We start from the raw sequence: 19,254 nt of genomic DNA on the forward strand, positions 1-19,254 counted from the left end.
AGTGAAAATAAAACATAGCCAAAGTTTAGGATTCAACTAAAGCAGTGCTTAGAGAGAAAAGTATAGTTTTGAAAGCTAACATAAAAAGTAGTAAAATCAGGCAGCCCAGGTGGCTCAGTGGTTTAGTGCCGCCTTCAGCCCAGGGCCTGATCCTGGAGACCCTGGGATCAAGTCCCATGTCAGGCTCCCTGCATGGAGCCTGCTTCTCCCTCTGCCTTTGTTTCTGCCATGGACAGAAACTGTCTCTCATGAATAAATAAATAAAATCTTAAAAAAAAAAAAAGTAGTAAAATCAATGATCTATAAAGCTAGAAGAATGAGTAAATTCAAAATAAGCAGAAAAAAAGGAAATAAGAGTAGATATAAACAAAATAGAAAACACAGAATAAAATTATCAAATGAAAAAGTTCTTTAACAAAATTAATAGTAATTAGACTGATCAAAGAAAAAAGGAGAAAATCACAAATTATCAGTTCAGAAATAGAAAGGTTATCGTTAGAGATGTTACAGTTAAAAAAATCACAAGAAAACTGTATGAACAACTTTACACTAAAAACTACAACTTAAATGAAAACAACAAATTCTTTGAAAATTACAACACAAATTTAAGCAAATATACAATTTAAATACAACACAAGTTAAAATTTAAATAAACATGAGATCAAACAAAATCTGATAGCCTTATTAAAGAAATTAACTTGGTTATCAAAAACCCTCACATAAACTCCAGGACAGATGATTTTGCTGATAAATGCTGCCAAATATTTATGGGAGAAACAACACCAATTGTACATAAACTTTCAGAAAATAGGTGAGGAGGGAATAGTTCTCAGCTTGTTTTCTGAGGCCAGCTAACCCTAATACCAAAGCCTGACAATGATGTTATAAAAATATTAAAATTACTTGGGATGCCTGGGTGGCTCAGTGGTTGAGCATCTTCCTTTGGCTCAGGATCTGATCCTGGAGTCCTAGGATCCAGTCCAGCATCCAGCTCTCTGCAGGGAGCCTGCTTCTCCCTCTGCCTATGTCTCTGCCTCTCTCTGTTTCTCATGAATAAATAAATAAAATCTTAAAATATATATGTATATATATTTATTTTATATATATATGCATATATATATGCATATATATATAAAATTACAGATGAATATCCCCCATTGAACACAGACCTAAAAATCTTTTTTAAAAAATTAATGAACTGAGGGGCACTGGGGTGGCTCAATAAGTTAAATGTCTGCCTTCAGTTCAGGTGATGATCCTCAGGTCCTGGGGTACTGGGATGGAGCCCCTTATGGGCAGGCTCCCTGCTCAATGGGGAGTCTACTTTTTACCCTCTGCTCCTCCACCTATCCGCTCCTGCTCTCTCTCTCTCTCCCTAGCTTGCTCTGTCTTAAATAACATCTTTTAAAAAAATTTAAAAATAAAATAAAAAATTAATGAATTAAACCCAGATTATATATCTTGACAAAGTGGGAGTTTATCTTAAGAATGCAAGGTTGATTTAACATTGTAAAATTAACTAATATAATCAGCCATTACAATAAAATAATGAAAAAACCCATATAATCATTTCAATGGATATAGAGCAAATACCTTATATATACTACATTCATTTAAATTATTGTTCCCCATAGCCAATGTGTCATGTCTCTCCAGCTGCTCTGCTTTCAAGACTTTTCTTTGTCCTTCCTTTTTATTTCTTTAATTTTGATGTGTTTAGGTATGGATTTCTTAAGAGTTTATCTTGCTTGGAATCACTCAACTTCTTAAATCTCTGGGTTTATGTCTTTCAACCAAATTTTAGGAATTCTGAGTCATTAATTCTTCAATTTTTTCAGTACCACACTGCTTTTCCTCCCCTACGGGACATGGGTGACATATACGTTAGATCTTTATTGTCCCACAGGTCCCTAAGACTCAGTTTCAATTAGTTTTCAATCTTTTTTATTGGTTGTTCAGATTGGATCTATATTTTCAAATTCACCAATTCTTTCCTCTCTTATCTCCAATTTGCCACTGAGCCAATCCAGTGAATCTTTTATGTCAATTAATTGTATTTTTTAGTAGTAAAATTTTTATTTGGTTCTTCTTTACATCTTCTATTTCTTTGCTAAGATTTTTTTTCATTTGTTTCCACAGTTATTGGTTATTGCTCACTAAGTCATTTTCATAATAGTAGCTTTAAAATCCTTGTCTGATAATTCTAAACTCTGTGTCTTCTTGGTGGTGGCATATTTTCTCATTAGATTGTCTTTTCTCATTAGAGTTGGGATTTATTGGTTCTTGGTATAATGACTGATTTGGGACTATATCCTGAACATTTTAAGTATTTAAGAATCTGGTTCCTATTTAAATCTTCTATTCTAGCAAGAAGTCAACCTATTTAAATTCAGAACACATGTCCTATTATATTAGTATAACACTGTGTATCAAGTGCCCCCCTCAGTGCCCGTCACCCAGGCACTTGATGGGATGAGCACTGGGTGTTATGCTATATGTTGGCAAATTGAACTCCAATTAAAAAACAAAAACAAAAACAAAACACTGTGTATCAGCTATACTTCAATTAAAAAATAAATAAAACAAAATAAAGTGAATATAAAAATAAAATTGATGGTGAAAAAAAAGAATAAAGAAGCAGAAACATGTCCTGGGTCAGGTTTGTGGACTGTGGTTCAAATATCAATTTAGCTTAAAAGATTCTACAGTGCTATTTTGATATGCCCCCTTCAGATGACAAACTCCAATGCTACAGTCTCCACAGCGCCGGCTGGGGAGGAGGAGGAGCCCCAGCTCATTACTACAGAGTAAGAGTGGAAGATAGGGTTCTACCCACTGACCCAGTTGGGGAGGTATATTGCCTAGTTAATGTAGGGGTGGGAGGGAGGAGTTAGAGCTCCATCTACAGTCTCCATAGGGGAGGGATACCATTTCCTTCCTGATCATACAGGGCAGGGGTAAAAGTAAGAGTTCCACCTATAGGCTCTAAGGGAGACAGGCACGTGACTACTGAGAGGAACAGGGGTGATGCCTAAAGGCTCCAGGGGAAAGGAATGATAACTCATTACTGAAGGAGAGGAATAAAAAATAGGTCTCCAACACACCTACTCCACTACTGCAGGGCCAAGTGGAGTTGGGAAGGGGTACAGCTTTATTCATGGTGTATGTCTCCAGAATTGGCAGGAATGGTCAAAAGTTTTCTCTATAGCTGAACTGCTCTTTTCCTAGTGCTTTGGCTACAGAGAGCAGGCTTTTCTTGGAGATTTTCTTTCTGTTTTGTTCATTATGGCTTCTAGTTTGCAGGGCACCCAGGCCAGGATATACAGGAAGCAAGAAAAATCCCAGGGAATTTACTGCTATGTAGTTCCTCAAATCTCAATATCCCTGGTCAGAACCATCTTTTCTCACTTTAGAGAGTCTTCTGGTAGGTCATTTAAATATTTAGTCCAGTGGCACCTGAGTGGCTCAATTGGTTAAGCATATGACTTCGTCTCAGGTAATAATATCAGGGTTCTGCGATCTAACCCTAAGTCAGGCTCCTAAGGTTAGCAGGGAGTCTGCTTCTTCCTCTCCCTCTTCCCCTTCTCCAGCTCATGTTCTTTCTCTTTCTCTCTCTCTCTCAAATAAATGAATAAAAAAATAAATAAATATTCATCCAGGAATTTTTGCTGTGATTAGTGGAAGTAATAAAGTCAAATATGTTTACTCCATCTTGTTCATAACCAGAAGCTGCAATCTGATTTTAAATGCATCAAAAAATAAGATGCATTGAAGAGTAGAAGGCTGGAAAGATGGCTATGTATAAATCATGATTCAAGTATATTAAAATGTTAATGGTAGAATGTAGGTGGAAGTATATGGGTGTAATCTGTAAAATCTTTTCAACTTTGCTATATGTTTGAAAATTTTCATAATAAAATGTTGGGGGGAAGAATCTTTGGCCAAATCTCAAATGCAAATGATTAAAAAAAAAAACCGCAACATGCAAAAGGAAGAAAAGAATTCCTCTGCTGAGTGAAAGACAGGTACTGGAGATTTGCTCTGATCAATAAGTTACCAGATTAACTGGAACCAGAGGCTATTAGATGAGAACAGCTCTTTGTAAAAGCTCTAGCCAGCTGAATGCTACTTTTTGTTTTTGATAGCTTATTTTGTCCACAGCCTGGTCCTTAGGCCTTGTCAGTTTTGCATCTCTCAGAGTAATTCCATCAGAGTTAACAAGCATAGTGCAGTTGAGCAGCTGAACTGCTTAAAGGACAATTAATATTGGGGAGGGACTAAATTCATTACTTGAAATGAAAATAAAAGAGGGGGGAATAACTCTCAAAATTAAATCTTTATTTTTGAAAAAAAAAACAATCTAATTAACACAGAATAAATGTGGGAGTCTGATTTGGGGTGGGGTGGATGTGGGACACAGTTATGCCATAGATCCCCTGAGTTAACTCTAGTTGAGTTGTTTAAGATACAAAGTGACCACCTTCATACTAAAAAAGGTGTCAGAAATGCAAAGGTATCCAGGGCACGGATTCTCTTCATTTTTCCCACATATACAAGTGGGATACTTGGCATATGACACATAGTAAAGAAAACACACTGGCAATGGGATAGGATGGACTTCACTGTGAATCCTGGCTCCATTTTCTACTAACTAAATGACACTGGCTCCAAGTCTCTGCAGTTCTCTGCCTCTCAATATCCCATCTATAAGAAGATAATGAATGCTGATATAAGGGTTAAATGAAATGATGAATATAAAGTGCTCTCTTGCCTATCTAGAAACTTACTTATGCACATACTGTCTTAGTTTTAGGGAGGATAAATGAAAAAAAAAAAAGAACAAGATCTATTCCATTCTTTTCACACACTGATGAAAATTAATCAAGAACCTTGGATGAGTGAAGCAGGTAACTGTCCAATGGTCTCTGACATTTTCTGTCAGGGTGACTCAAACAATATCTGCCTCCTAGATGATACCCTAGCTCTTCTGCTGGCTCATTTATTCTGGGGCTAGGCTCTCCTGGGCCAAGGCAAGACTGCCAGCTAAGCGGTAAGCTCAGCAAATCAGTAGCAGTCCTGAAGAGTCCACAGGACTCCCCTAGGTTTACTTCTAGAAGGGTCTACATCCTTTTGGCATATGCTTGACCAGATTTTTCAACATAATGCTGTGAAACCTTATGAACAAAAGCTTCTCTCCGGTGCCTGAAATGTAAGTTCTATGATACTTTTTTAGGTGGCTGTCTTAAATTTTATTTAAGAATTATATTCTAAACGCCTGAGTATGTTGTTTGGTAAAATGTTTAAGACCTTTTTTACCTGTTACAAAATAACAATGAATACAGAGACTCATATTTGTAGTGATTCAATATTTACCTTGTGTTTCATTCACACCTTTTTTGATCTTCCCAGTGCCACATGCCTCTTTTAATCTAAGAGTTATGCCCCCAATTTATGCAGTTGGCTCCATATAAAAACCAAGCTGAGGCACCTTTTCACTACTCACAGAATCAGTTCGAAATCTTTCATTCTGGCCTGCTTTATGCTCTACTTCCTGACATTCTCATTCACCCTATTTTCATCTCTATGATGACTTCATTTATAGGCTCATTTCACAACTTGGAATCCATCAATTGCCTTCTCCTCTGGCTCTGAATTCCTGGCTTACTATCTATCTATCTATCTATCTATCTAGGCTTACCTCTTTAAATGTGATTAGTATTTGCCCTATTGAATACACTCCGTTAAGTCATGGTAGCCAAATATTTTGCCAGACCCAGTTGCTGGGTGCAGGCCCTAGCAGCCAATACTTCCACACTGGTCTACGTACCATCTAAACACTTATACCCTATCTAAGCTTTCAATTCACTCATGTTGAGGGATCACAAAAGAGGATTTCCAGAGCTAACAAACACAGCAGTAGGTTTCCTCCTATTTCTCCTGCTACTAATAATTGTAGATGTTCTCCTTTACCTCTGCCTTTGGCTCAGCTGATTCATTAGAGGTATCAAGTTGTTCCTTGGCTTGGGCCATCTGAGTCATCAACCTGTCCATGTGGGACTGGATGTCTGCCAGTATCTCAGTCACATGAGCGGTGGCCATTGCTTCCTGGATGTCCACTAGATGAAGGGCCTTTTGCTCCTCATCAGCAATCACTTTCTGAACTTTCTTAAATTCCTGCTGTATAAACACCTTCATCTGGTCCCGGGTTACCTGCAGAACACAGACAAGTAAGAATAAAAAGTTGGACATACAAAGAAATAGAAGGGTAGAGCTGCTACTGTAAGTGCTAGGAAGCCCTGGCCAAAACATAAGCCAACTATGGTTCCTACATGGTCCTGAAGTTTGGGGAATATCCTCTAAACAATGTTCCCCTAAGATTTTTTATGAATTTCTTGGTAATCCTTTTCCCCTTTTTTAGTCTTTAGGAAGTAATCCCTTATCTTTCCCTTTGTGTTCTTCCTTTCATTCATTTTTACACTGGTAATACATGATTGGTTTTTAACAATAGGTAAGTGTAAATTGTGAAAAATGAAATTACTCTTCTCTCTCCATCTGGATATCATTTTTTCTCTTTGGAGAGTAATTACTATTAATAATTTGGTGTATATCCTTCCAACCATTTTTCTATATAGTTCTACACTATATATATACATATAGACGAATTATGTTGTTTTTATATAAATGGGTCACAATGAACATAAGGTTTTGGGTCTTGCTTTTCCACTTAAAATATGTTAGGACATACAGATCAACTTCATTCATTATATTATTTTCAATGTCTATATGATGTGGATATAACATAAATATGAATATTCATATATATAAATAAAAAGATAAACCTACCTATTAAATATTTCCCTTCTTAATGGAAATACAGGATATTTCCAAATTTTTGCTATTACAAACACCACAGTAATGAACATCCTTGGATATCTCTTAATATTTGTGTATGAGTATTTTTAGAGACTTCTGGAGTCACTGAGTCAATTTATATATACTCTAAAAATATTGACTGATACAGCCAAACTGCCATCTGAAAAAGATATACCAATTACATTCCCACAATGTGTGAAAGTAGGAATTTCTTTATACCTTCACCAATATTAGATATTAGATCATGTAATGCCTTAAAATGTTTATTCTATGAATAAAAATATATTATTCATTTATTTTGTAGAAACCACTGAGCAGATCAAATAAAATATGGCTGCAGGCTGTATTTGGCTGGGATGTAAGGTAAACAAAGTGAGAAACTACCAAAATAAGAACTTCTAAACTCTGTATCTTACACTTACTGATGTTTCCTCACACCGATGTATATTTTAGGAGTATTTTCAAACAACTCTGCATGGTAAATAACTATGGTAGGGAATTGGGAAAAGTTAGAGCAATGGACAGAAGGAGAACGGCCAAGAGAGAATTTTAGAGTGGAAAGAGAAAGTAGCTGTCACCTAGGTAAGTCTCTTTTTTTTCCAGGTAAGGGAACAGTCGCAGGTGCAGAGTATCTGTAGAAGACGCAAGGGACACCAATCTTCCTGGCTCCCCGTCTGGTGCTCTGGATTAACTCTAACAGTCTCTAGCAAGGAAAGCCAAATTGGAAAAACCTAAAAAGAAGACTGAGGAAGAGAAAGTCTAAAGAAGAGGGGAAGATGGGGCCTTTTTGAATTAGCCTCTTAAAAATTCAAAGACGCTTGATACCTTAAGCAGCTTTTGTAACACTGCCATAAGAACGTCCATGCAAAATAAGACCTGTAGGAACGGTCTCTGTTCACACATCAAGTGACTAAGCGACATAAGCCCTCAGGAATTCATTAGACTCTCTGCAGGTACTCTCCTTGGTGCTAAAGAAAAGGGGAGGAGGAGTGTTAAATGTTATTAATGTCCCTGCAAATTCTGTATCAGATTAAGAACTGTGATTTGTGTTTATTTATGTAATTCCTCTTTATTTTTAGTGTGTTTATTTCAAGGCTGTTATGCTTTATGATGACCTTTTATGAATGGATCTCAAACACTGAAATAAATTAGGTCTTACAAGACCTAAGACCTTCTCTTAGAGACTAAACTTAGGAAGTTTTAGTTAAGAGATGAACTTTTCTGAATGCCTAAGAAACGTTTTAAACAGTTGCAAGTGACTAAAAATGGAGAACACAATAAAAACTGACTTGCAACCTGTTTTACTAACCTTCACATACCCATGTGGCTCAAGTCAGAAGTTGATATCAGTCAGGAAAGCGTGGCCAGACTACAGCAGGTGACTAAATCATGGGTTAAAAAAAAATCAAATTCTCTATTTCCCATTGTTTTACATAGGTTTCTCAACCTTTATTTTAGATCACATCACAAATAAGAACTGAAGGCAGAATAAACAAGTTCATAAAACTTTTATCCTTTTTACCCCTGTTCTCTACTAATCAGCACACAGGTATTCTCCAACCTAGTTCAAAATGGTAAGAACAAATTTCTGGGTCATAGCATCCATTAAATTCAGAGGCCAAAGGAGGGACTCCCTGGGGGACCTGGCATGTGGTTAGGCTGAGTACTCTGGAGAAAGAACTCCTACCAATGGCAGGCAGGAATGAAACAGCTTTCAAGTTTCCTTTTCAAGTGTCATTTCACCTCCTTGCCATCAAAACCCCATTCTGCTTTAAACTTGTTCTCCAAGAGCACCAGACCCTCTCTGTCCGCACCTGCTACCTGAGAGCCACTGATATAATTTCTGTGTAGGTTTCTTAGAATTTCTTCAGCCTCTATCCTAGAGCTCCCCAAAAGTGAAAGTGACAGTCTCATACTCCTGACTATATTACAAACAGTGTTAGTAAAAAGAAAATTTTACCTATGCAGAGAAGAGAAGGCTGGGTGTTATCACAGAACAATGAAACTAGCAATATAAAAGGTTCCTTTTTTATACGATCTACTAGTAATTGGTAAGTTTTTTTAGAGCCACAGAACTTCCCTTAACCCATACAAAATCTTAATGTAGAACCATAAAGCAAAACAGAACTGAAAGTAGAACTACTCTGGTTAAAAGAAAAATCTCCCCCTCCTCCTTGAAGTAATTCCTAGGGCACTGGTAGTGGTCTTCAGCTAAATCTCCCGAGATACCTGGGTCGTCTACACAAATGAAACCATAATAGGAGTATCTTCCCTTTGGTCAACTGGCCCCTAAATTGTTAAAACTTTAAAGTCCTAGATTATAAACTAGTTGATATGTCTTTGTTATAGTTGCATGAGGGTGAAGAGCTACATTATTACTTAAATAAAGCATTGTAATTTGAGCATTGAAAAAGAGAACTGAAAAATTTGGTGGCTTACTTGTGAACAGTCATAACTAACTAGTGAAGATCTGATTGTTCTCATGAGAGCTGAGTCCAACCTCCTCATTTTATAGGCCACACACACACACACACAGGTGCAGTAATAATCAAGTTTCAAAATCAGCTTTCCTTTCGTCCAGTCCAGTATACTTTGTGCTACAACATATTGCCTGTTAGGATCCCTTTCTGCCTCCTTCAGGTTCTTCAAACTTCTTAATTGAGATGTTTCCTTGGTTAACAGGCAGCTCTGTTATTATCCCTACTGAGATATTATTCTCCCCAAGTGAATCTTGGGATAAAGGATGCACATCTGAAGAGTTAAGTTTCATCCCATGCTATTTTATATATGCTCTTGTAGTTAATATTTTCAAGCCAGGCTGGACTCAGGAGGCAAACAGACTGGCACTTTACACATAATTAAACACATAAAACCTTGAATTAAGAGCTTATACTTAAAAACACCACTATTCAGTGTGCTTGACACGGGTTGCAAGCCATTAGCTCCTAGCTAACTGGCTTGTAGGAAACCAAGGTTTATTTAGTTTTCTATTACAGGTAGCGTATTAAAAAAATACTAGCTAGAAAGCATCATAGGTTAAGAAAGATTTGTTCCAGAAAAGTGTTGCTGACATGAACTGAGAAAGATGGAACAGGTCACAAGCAGGAAGCTACACAAAAGAAAAGCTCTGAGTCTACACTGACAGAAGAGTTCAGAAATAGTTGTTCTACTAGCCAAATTTCCTGCAAGTAAGTTTAAAGGAGCCTACTCCAAAAATGACCTTAAAAAGTGTGAACTGAATGAAATAGTTTGTGAAGACTGCTAAATACCGCCCCAAAAGGTCAAGAAGTCCACTTTTACTCCTCTTTCCTCTTCTGAATGGCCACTCTTCTAAAATAGACCAAAAAAAAAGCAAGAAATGGAATATTTTCAGATGCTACAAGCTGTCTTCACTCCCACCAGCACAGTGCCTTCTCAGCATGCCAGTGTCCATGGAAACTTTCAGGTGGGGAATCTCAAAGTTGAGGTTTCTGTATAGCCTCTAGTATTTATTCTGGCATTTTGCTCCAAGACAGTGCTTTCCAAATCTCTATCAGGCTCCAGTGAGGGCAAGTGAGGGAAGAGCTTCTTTAACAACGAGGACAAAGTCCTCTTTCAGTATTTTTTGTATATGAGAATAGCCAATATTTGTGAATAAAACCAATGCTCATTCCTAAGGCTTGGGAAATTACACAGCAGCCTAGAAACACAGCAGACATGAACTATGAAGTACATTCTATTACTAATATTCTGAGTGCGGTCAAATATTTTCCTGACAACCTGGTTAGAAGCCTCAATTGCTTGGATTTTACAATGGAGGTGTTGAGAAGAGTAGAGGTTATTAAAGTGAGCAGTTAATCTCTTCCTTAAATCATTTTTCTCATCTTCATCAGAAAACTCAGACAAAAGCAGTCACATGTATCCTCTTTACCTCCTTTCATTACCCTACTGTGTAAATACAGCACCAGGAGGTTTCTACGTCTGTATCCAGTCAAAGAAGTAATAATGATATTTACTGTTGCTGCTATAAATATTTCTATTATAAAAAAGACTGTAAGAAACACACCAAAATGTTGGAGAGTGGTTACCTCTGAGTGATGGGATTAAGAGTATTTTTCTTTGTTCCACTTTCAATCCACTAGAATAATGTGTAACACTTATTTTTTTCTTGAATGGTAATTTTTAAAAAGAAATGAAACTCAAAGAGAAAGTTAAATCCTCAGTAAGATATTAGCTAATCAAATCCAACAATGTATACAAAAAATTACACACCACGACCAAGCAGGATTTATCCCAGGTATGCAAGGCTGGTTCAACATTTGAAAATCAGTTCATATAACCTATCACGTCAACAGGCTAAAGAAGAAAAATCACATTATCATAATAAATGCAGAAGAATCACTTGATAAAGTCTAAGATCCATTTATGATAAAAAGTCTCAACAAACTAGGAATAGAGGAAAACTTTCTTAACTTCATAAAAAAAATCTACAAACAATCTACAGCTAATATCATACTTAATAATGAGAAACTATAGGGTTGCCTGGCCAGCCTAATCCTAGGTAGAACATGTGACTTCTGATCTTGGAATTGTGAGTTTGAGCCCCACGTTGGATGCAGAGATTGTTTAAAAATAAAATATTTTTTAAAAATAATAATGGAAAATCTAGTTTTCCTGCTAAGATCAGGAACAAGGCAAGGATGTCTCTCCTCTTACAACTCTTTTTCAACATCATACTGGATGTCCTTGCTAGTAAAATAAAACATGGAAATAAAACGTTTACAGACTGGGAAGGTAGAAATAAAGCTGTCTTTGTTCATGAGTAACATGGTTGTCTGTGTAGAAAATCTGGAAGAATTGACAAAAAAAACTCCTGGAAGTAATAAGCAATTATAGCAAGGTTGCCAGACAGCATTCATATACCAAAGTCAATTCCTTTCCTATATACCAGCAATGAACAAGTAAAATTTAAATATAAAAACACAATAACATTTACATTATCATCCCCAAAATGACATACTTAGATATAAACTTAAGAAAATATGAATAAGGAAAACTACAAAATTCTGATGAAAGAAATCAAAGAAGAATTAAATAAATATAAAGATATTCCATGTTCATGGATAGGAATGCTAAATACTGTCAAATGTCAGTTCTCCCAACTTGATCCATAGGTAGAATACAACTCCCAATAAAAATCCCAGCAAGTTATTTTGTGGATATTGATAAAATGCTTCAAAGTTTACATAGAGAGGCAAAACAAAACAAAACAAAACAAAAACAAAAACAAACAAAAAAAAAACACACAAACAAACCAAACCAGAGTAGTCAACATAATATTGAAGGAGAAGAACAACGTTGGAAGATGCTACCTGACTTCAATATTTACTATAAAGCTAGAGTAATCAAGACACTATGGAACTGATAAAAGAACAAACAAATATATCAATGGAACAGAATAGAGAGCCTAGAAATAGACCCATATAAATAGAGCCAACTGATCTTGAACAAAGAGCACGGGCAATGCAATGGAAAGAGTTATTTTAACAAATAGTGCTAAAACAACTGCACATCCAAGTGCAAAAATATTTAATCTAGCCACAGACCTTTCATCTTTCACCAAAATTAACTCAAAATGGATCACAGACCTAAATGTAAAATACAAAACTATAAAATTCCTAAAAGATAATACAGGAGAAAATGTAGATGACCTTGGGTATGGTGATGACTATTTAAATATAATTCCAGGGACACCTGGGTGGCTCAGTGGATGAGCATCTGCCTTCAGCTCAGGGAGTGGTCCTGGAGTCCCGGGATCGAGTCCCACATTGGGCTCTCCTTGAGGAGCCCGCTTCTCCTCTGCCTATGTCTCTGCCTCTCTCTGTCTCTCATGTATAAATAAATAAAATCTTTAAAAATAAATGATGAATGAATGAATGAATAAAATTCCAAAGGCACTATCCATGAAAGAAATACTTGATAAGCTGGATTTCACTAAAATTAAAAACTTCTGTGAAAGACATTGTTAAAATAATGAGAAGAGGAGTGCCTGGGTGGCTTAGTCAGCTAAGTGTCTGCCTTTGGCTGTGGTTATGACCCTAGTGTCCTGGGATCAAGCCCCATGTCAAGCCCCCTGCCCAGCAGGGAGCCTGCTTCTCCTCTCCACCCTGCTTGTGCTCCCTGCTGCTATCTCTGTCTCTCTTTCTCAAATAAATGAATAAACAAACAGATTAATAAAAATCGTAAAAAAAAAAGAGAAGATAAGCTATAGACGTAGCCACAGATATATCTGCAAAATATATATCTGATAAAGCACTATTAACAAAATAACTCCAAAAATACAATAATAAAACAAAGACTTGAATTTAAAAAATGGGCCAATAACCTGAATAGATGTCTCACCAAAGAAGATATACAGACAGCAAGTAAGCATAGGAAGAATGCTCAACATCATGTGTCATTAGGGAAATGCAAATTAAATCAATGAAGTACTATTACACAGTTAACTAGAATGGCCAAAATCCAAACACTGACAACACCAAATGCTGATAAGGATGTTGAGCATGAAAAATTCTCATTCACTGCTGGTAAGAATGTACGTTTAGAAGACAGGCAGTTTCTTACAAAACTAAACATATTTTTACCATATGATTCAATAATTATGCTCCTTGGTATTTACCAAAAGGAGCTGAAAACTTGTGTCCACACAAAAACCTGCACATGGGTATTACAGCAGCTTTGCTCATAACTGCCAAAACCTAGAAGTGGCCAAGATGTCTTTAAGTAGGTGAACAGATGAATGAACTGTGATACATTTACACAATGAAATATTATTCAACACTAAAAAGAAATGAGCTACCAGGCCATAAAAAGACATGGAGGAACCTTAAATACATCTTACTAAATTAAAGAATTTAATATGAAAAGCCTACACACTGTATGGTTCCAACTATATGATATTCCGGAAAGACTATGGAGACAGCAAAAAGATCAGTGGATGTCAAAAAGTCTGGGAGGAAGGAAAGATGAATATGTGAACACTGGATTTCTTAGGGCAGTGAAAATACTCTGTATACTACTGTACTAGTAGATAACATACAGTTGCCCAAACCCACAGAATATACATATATAACACCAAAAGTGAACTCTAATGTAAACTATGGACTTTGACTGATAATGATGAGTCAATACAGGTTCACTGATTGTAAAAAAATTTATCTACCACTCTGGTGTGGCATGTTGATAGTGTGTGGAGGCAGGATGTATGGGAACTTTTTTTTTTCCTCGATTTTGAATCTAAAGCTGCTGTAAAAAAAATATCTATTAAAAAATGTTAATAGGGATGCCTGAGTGGCTCAGTCAGTTAAGTCTCTGCCTTTGGCTCAGGTCATGATCCCAGGGTCTTGAGACTGAGCCCCACATCCGGCTCCCTACTTGGGCTTCTACGGGGAGGCTGCTTCTCCCTCTCCTTCTGCCTGCTGCCCCCCCTTGCGTGTGCTTTCTCTATCAAATAAATAATTTTTTTAATGTTAATACAATTAAAACAGAAAACTAAATAGCCACTGAAGTGGAGCCTATAGAAGGTAATGGGGTGGAGTAAGCCTTCCTAATCTGATTTCCCTTTTATAATAAATCAAAAAAAATTAAAAACCCTTTTCTACTTAAGCCCATTAAAATAAGGGCTTCCCTAATAGCTAAGCACGTAGCACATGCTGCTCCTGTCATTTGAAGGTTTTTCTATGGGAGCTTCAGACATCCTGAGGCTCCGCAGAAGAGCAGATTTTAGTCTTGAAAAATTCTTAAAAAGATCTAACTAGCTGATCCAATCAGTGACCAAAGTGTGAAGCAACTTACTTTAGAGAAATATCAGACTCATCAATGAGAAATGGACATCCTTACAATATGTCAGAGGGATATCTGCTTCAGGACCTTATATAACTACAGTAGCACTAAACCTCATGATACAGCTCATCTCTCACAAAAGTGAGACGGAGTTAGAAGCAATGCTGGGTGAAAAGAGAAGGCATGCCTAACTTTGGCCTGATTGTCACTGGACTTTCTCTTGTCTTTTAATCTATAACAAAGACAGGGCCTTATGAATAATGATAATGAAAATATAAAGAGCTACTGTGTGTAGGCAGTGTTCCAGGGGCAATTATGTATGTGTTTCTAATCTAACTCTCAGGTAGGCAATGATATTTTCATTTTGTTAGGGAAACTGAAGCCCACAGTGATTACGCAAGGGTAAGTGATGGAGCAAAGATTCACCTCAGGTCAGCCGGGTCCCAGCCAGTACTCTGACAACCACTCCATAGGGCATCCTGCTACTCAAGAGGAAACTGAGGCCCTGAGAATTCTATCAGACCACTGGAAAGCAACTCCACACAGAGGAGAGCACTCAGAATGATAAGTCAGAGGCCCTGAGTGTTAGTCCTGTCTTTTGGAACCAACCAGCTATTGATTACTTGGGGCAAATCACTGAATCTCTCAGAGCCTGAGGCTGAAGAGCCAGTTTTCCTTTTATCTCTAAAATGATGCAACTGCATAAATTTTGCATTCTTAGAGCAATAATTCACTGATCGGGATTTGTCTCTACTCACAACTGTTGCCAGAACAAGAGGAGCTTTGGGGGGACTAGGAATCTGCCTTAGAAATTCTAAAAGTGACACAAATTAAGTGTAAAGAGAATAAAATAACCTACTTCTTTTGACAATGCTGCCCTATCAAGAAGTTACCCTTTCTCCTACCTTTAACCACTAAGCTTATTTAGAAGGTCACATAAAACCTGGTCTCGTAAATACCAGTAAAGAGTCTACTAGTCACCAACTCTATTTAACCTCAGTACTGACCGGTCTGTAGCCTTTAGCACTACTGATTGATGCCCCTCAGTCTTCAATTTCCTTCCAGGGTTTCTGTGGCCCTGGACTTTTCTGGCTTTCTATCGGCTTTATCCCTGCAATTTTACACACTCCTCTAGGTGACTATGATTGAAAAAAACTCCTCTAACGAGCATTTTTTCAACCTCAGCATTATTGATACTTGCAGCTGGTAACTTTTTGTGTAGAGGAAAGTCCTATCCCACGTGAAATATGCAGCAGCACCCCTGGCCTCTACAAGGAACCAGACAATAGCTTCACCACTCACCTCCAGACATTGTCAAATATCCTGGGGGCCGAAACCACTTTTTCTCCACGCCTTCCTCCTTAGTAATTTCATCTCACTTTTGCAATTCAACTCCAGCAGCCACAGAGATGGCTCCTGCACCTGGATTTTCTCTCCAGGTTTCCAGTGTCACAATTCCTTTTGATGTGTGTCTCTGCCTGGATACTTTTCTATTACTTGAACCATTAAGCCTCAAACTGAGTCCTCTCCCTCCTCCTCCTCCTCATTGTTAACTTTTCCGAGTGCCCAGATAGTAGGTACTGCTGTAAGCATTTCATGTGTGTTACTCCAATTAATCATCACAATAATACCAAGTGGTGACAATTATTATTCTCTCAATTTTACAAATGAAGAGACTAAGGTTCAGAGGGGGTGAGAAATATGCCCAAATTCATACACAGAGTAAGTGGCAGAGCTAGAGTCTGAACCCTCAGTTTGACTACATAAGCTGCCTTTTAACCTCAATATTATTCTTACATATCTTCCCTTCGGACCTTGTCCTGTTTCCCACCTTCCCTGTTAACACCACTACAGTTTAGGAATCACCCAGGCTCTAAATTCTGGAGCTAAATTTTATTTTCTCCACCAAGAACAGGTCTCTTGACAATACCTGGAAGAGAAATGAAGACACCTTTGCTTGGGCTCGTGTACAAAATGGAGATCAATACATTCTAACTGTTGGAAGCCATCCCACATTGGCCTCTCCACCACAGTAGCCAAAGAAGTCTGCACCATATCTATGAAAACCTCCTTCTTTGTATTCCCTTCCACTACTCTCCATTAAATATCTCTATCCAGTCTCTAAACCCAAATGCTCCATTTTAGCTCTACCTGCCCCCACACACACACACCCTGGGGCCTTTTAGCCCACCCCCACTCTCACTTGCAACTCTAACTTGCTGAATAAAGTCCTAAGTCCCAAAGAGATTCCGGGTGGTCCTCCCTACTTCCTCCTTAGTGTTTAGATCCTAGCTTTGTTTTATATAGTCTTTGGTTTGGCTTGTACCTTCGACACAAGTAGGAGCCCCATATTTCATTCAGAATACTCCAGCCTTCTTCTATTTCTGCCAGAGTGCTTCTTCCTGAGACTCTAAATTTTAGTCCTTGGGCCTAAGTACTCTTGTTCTTCAACAGCTTCATGTACATGAACCTGCAGTATGCTTCTTCTGAATCTTCTCCCATTCGTGGTTTTCCCTCCCCCAAATACAAATAGGAATACATATGTATGTGTACATGTGCACGCACACACACAGCATTAGTGGCTCAGAACTGTTTCCTAAAGGCTTTGTACTGGAAAGAGCCTAACAAATTATTGAATTGAATCTGCTCATCAGCTATGAAGCACACAGCAACTGTGCACCCCCAGTCATCCAAGAGAGACATGGTCACAGCAGACTGAAGACCAGCCCTTACTATGAGAGATGGAGATCTGGCCTCTATAGTTGTGGCATCACTGCCACGCATCCCCTCCTCCCACGACTGCCTGTTCCTGCTGTCAGCTGCTATGACTCTATTGCCATGACAACTTGATGTGGAACCCAGTGTCATGGCACTGAACTGGATGCACCAGAGAACGAATGTTAGGCTCACTTTGAATTGATACAATTGCTTGCTCTTTAGATGCTTGTTTCCTTGCCTGACCCTGGGGTGGCAATAAAGAAAGCAATCACAAACTTCTGAGTACCATTGTTCCTGAGCAAACAGAAAAATAATTCTAGGTGACCCCTCTGTAGAAATGTAAAAGTAGGAGGAGGAGTCCCCAGAGACACTCAAGACCAGTAAGAAGAATAAGAGTGAGAACTTGTATTTCACCTTATTTTCTTCCCTTTCTCCCATTTTAACCCGTGCATAAGCTAGAAAGACAGTTTCAGCTCCAGAAATTATCCTGTAAGAAGTAGGAGGTGGGAACTAACACTGAAAGTTTCAGGGGAAACTAAACAGAAATTATACTATTTTTAAGCCTTTTAGACTTGAATATACAAAGCACGCCTATACTATCTGCTGAAGATTAAAGCAATTTTAAAACAAGACTCGCCCCTCCACCTCCATTCCACTTCTCTATCAAAACACTTTCCTTGCAAAGCCATAGTTATTTGTATTCTACCAAAACCAAACAACTGCACACTGCCAGGAACACTCAGCAAAGGGCAGGGATGTAGGGCTCAGTCTTCTCTGCCACAGCAGGTCCAAATGGTAAACTTTGTGGGGTCTATGGCAGTAGAGAAAGAGGTTTGAGTACTGACTCTGCTAATTCGATGTTTCTGAAGCTCAGAAAGGTGGAAGTTTCATTGTAAAATAGAGGTAATAATGTCATTCTCACCGATATTTTCATGAGGTTTACACAAAATAATACATAAAAAGAACTTAGTATTCTCTGGGCACATAGGAACATCAGCAGAACTATTCTGCTGGTCCAGATAACAGTAACTATGAACATTTATTGTGTGCTTTTTCATATGGTACCTGCTGAGCTCTCACAGATAAAGAGCCCCCAATTAGTTTTCTTAGAGAAAGACCCTACAACCTTAGGAGTGTAGATTCTAATTTCCCAGCAAGGACTTTCTCACACATCCTAGGCATGAAGAGTAAGGATGTCAAACAGAGGCTCCTTGCTTCAGTTTTAGTAAATGGCCACAGGCTGTCAAGGAGTAATGTTTGCCTTTTCTAGTTTGATACAATCAGGTACAGTCTAACTTCAGTGATGCTGAGGCAAAGCACAGAGAGTGCAGGAAGGATAGGTCCCATTCTGCCCCGCAGCTCTTGCACAGTCTGGAAGTAGCCAGCTCCTCAACCTCACAACCTGCTTCTATCATATTGTCTCTCTTCTGCAGACCGAAACTCTATTACACTCCTGGAGCAGCTAACAATCTGCTTACCTAAGAACCACAGGGCTTGTTAATTATCCTTGCTAAAATACTTTTTGGATCCCCAAAGGCTATGCTACTAACCATCCTCCATTATTTCTTAGCTCCTCCTCAAAAGTTTCCATTCTCAGGGTACTCAGCAATAAAAATGTAGTATGATTAGTCCTAGTTTATGGATGACACTAAAGGCTTAGACAATCAAGAGGGACAGGTGATGAGTGCCAGAGGACTGGTCATCTGACTCTAATATCTGTGCTCTTCCACTTCAGAAGTAAAAGAAAGGATGTCATAATCAATAGTTTTTTTCCCTGAAAGTCTGAACAAATTCTCTATTGGTATACTATTCCCAACCCATCTTCCATAGGTAAAAGTAACT

The 19,254-nt window shown here is 38.0% G+C and overlaps 1 protein-coding gene across 4 annotated transcripts in view; it reads right to left on the bottom strand.

Annotated features, from left to right (window-relative positions):
• Window positions 1-19,254, bottom strand: part of TRIM44 (tripartite motif containing 44) — a 108,790-nt gene that overhangs the window by 57,764 nt on the left and 31,772 nt on the right. For all 4 annotated transcript variants that reach the window (XM_025452481.3, XM_049096796.1, XM_049096795.1 and 1 more), the window contains exon 3: window positions 5,971-6,210. In XM_025452481.3, coding sequence (XP_025308266.1) covers window positions 5,971-6,210 — 240 coding nt within the window. The remainder of the gene's footprint in view (window positions 1-5,970; window positions 6,211-19,254) is intronic.

Source organism: Canis lupus, chromosome 18 (assembly GCF_003254725.2).
Source record: "Canis lupus dingo isolate Sandy chromosome 18, ASM325472v2, whole genome shotgun sequence".
NCBI classification, from domain to species: domain Eukaryota; kingdom Metazoa; phylum Chordata; class Mammalia; order Carnivora; family Canidae; genus Canis; species Canis lupus.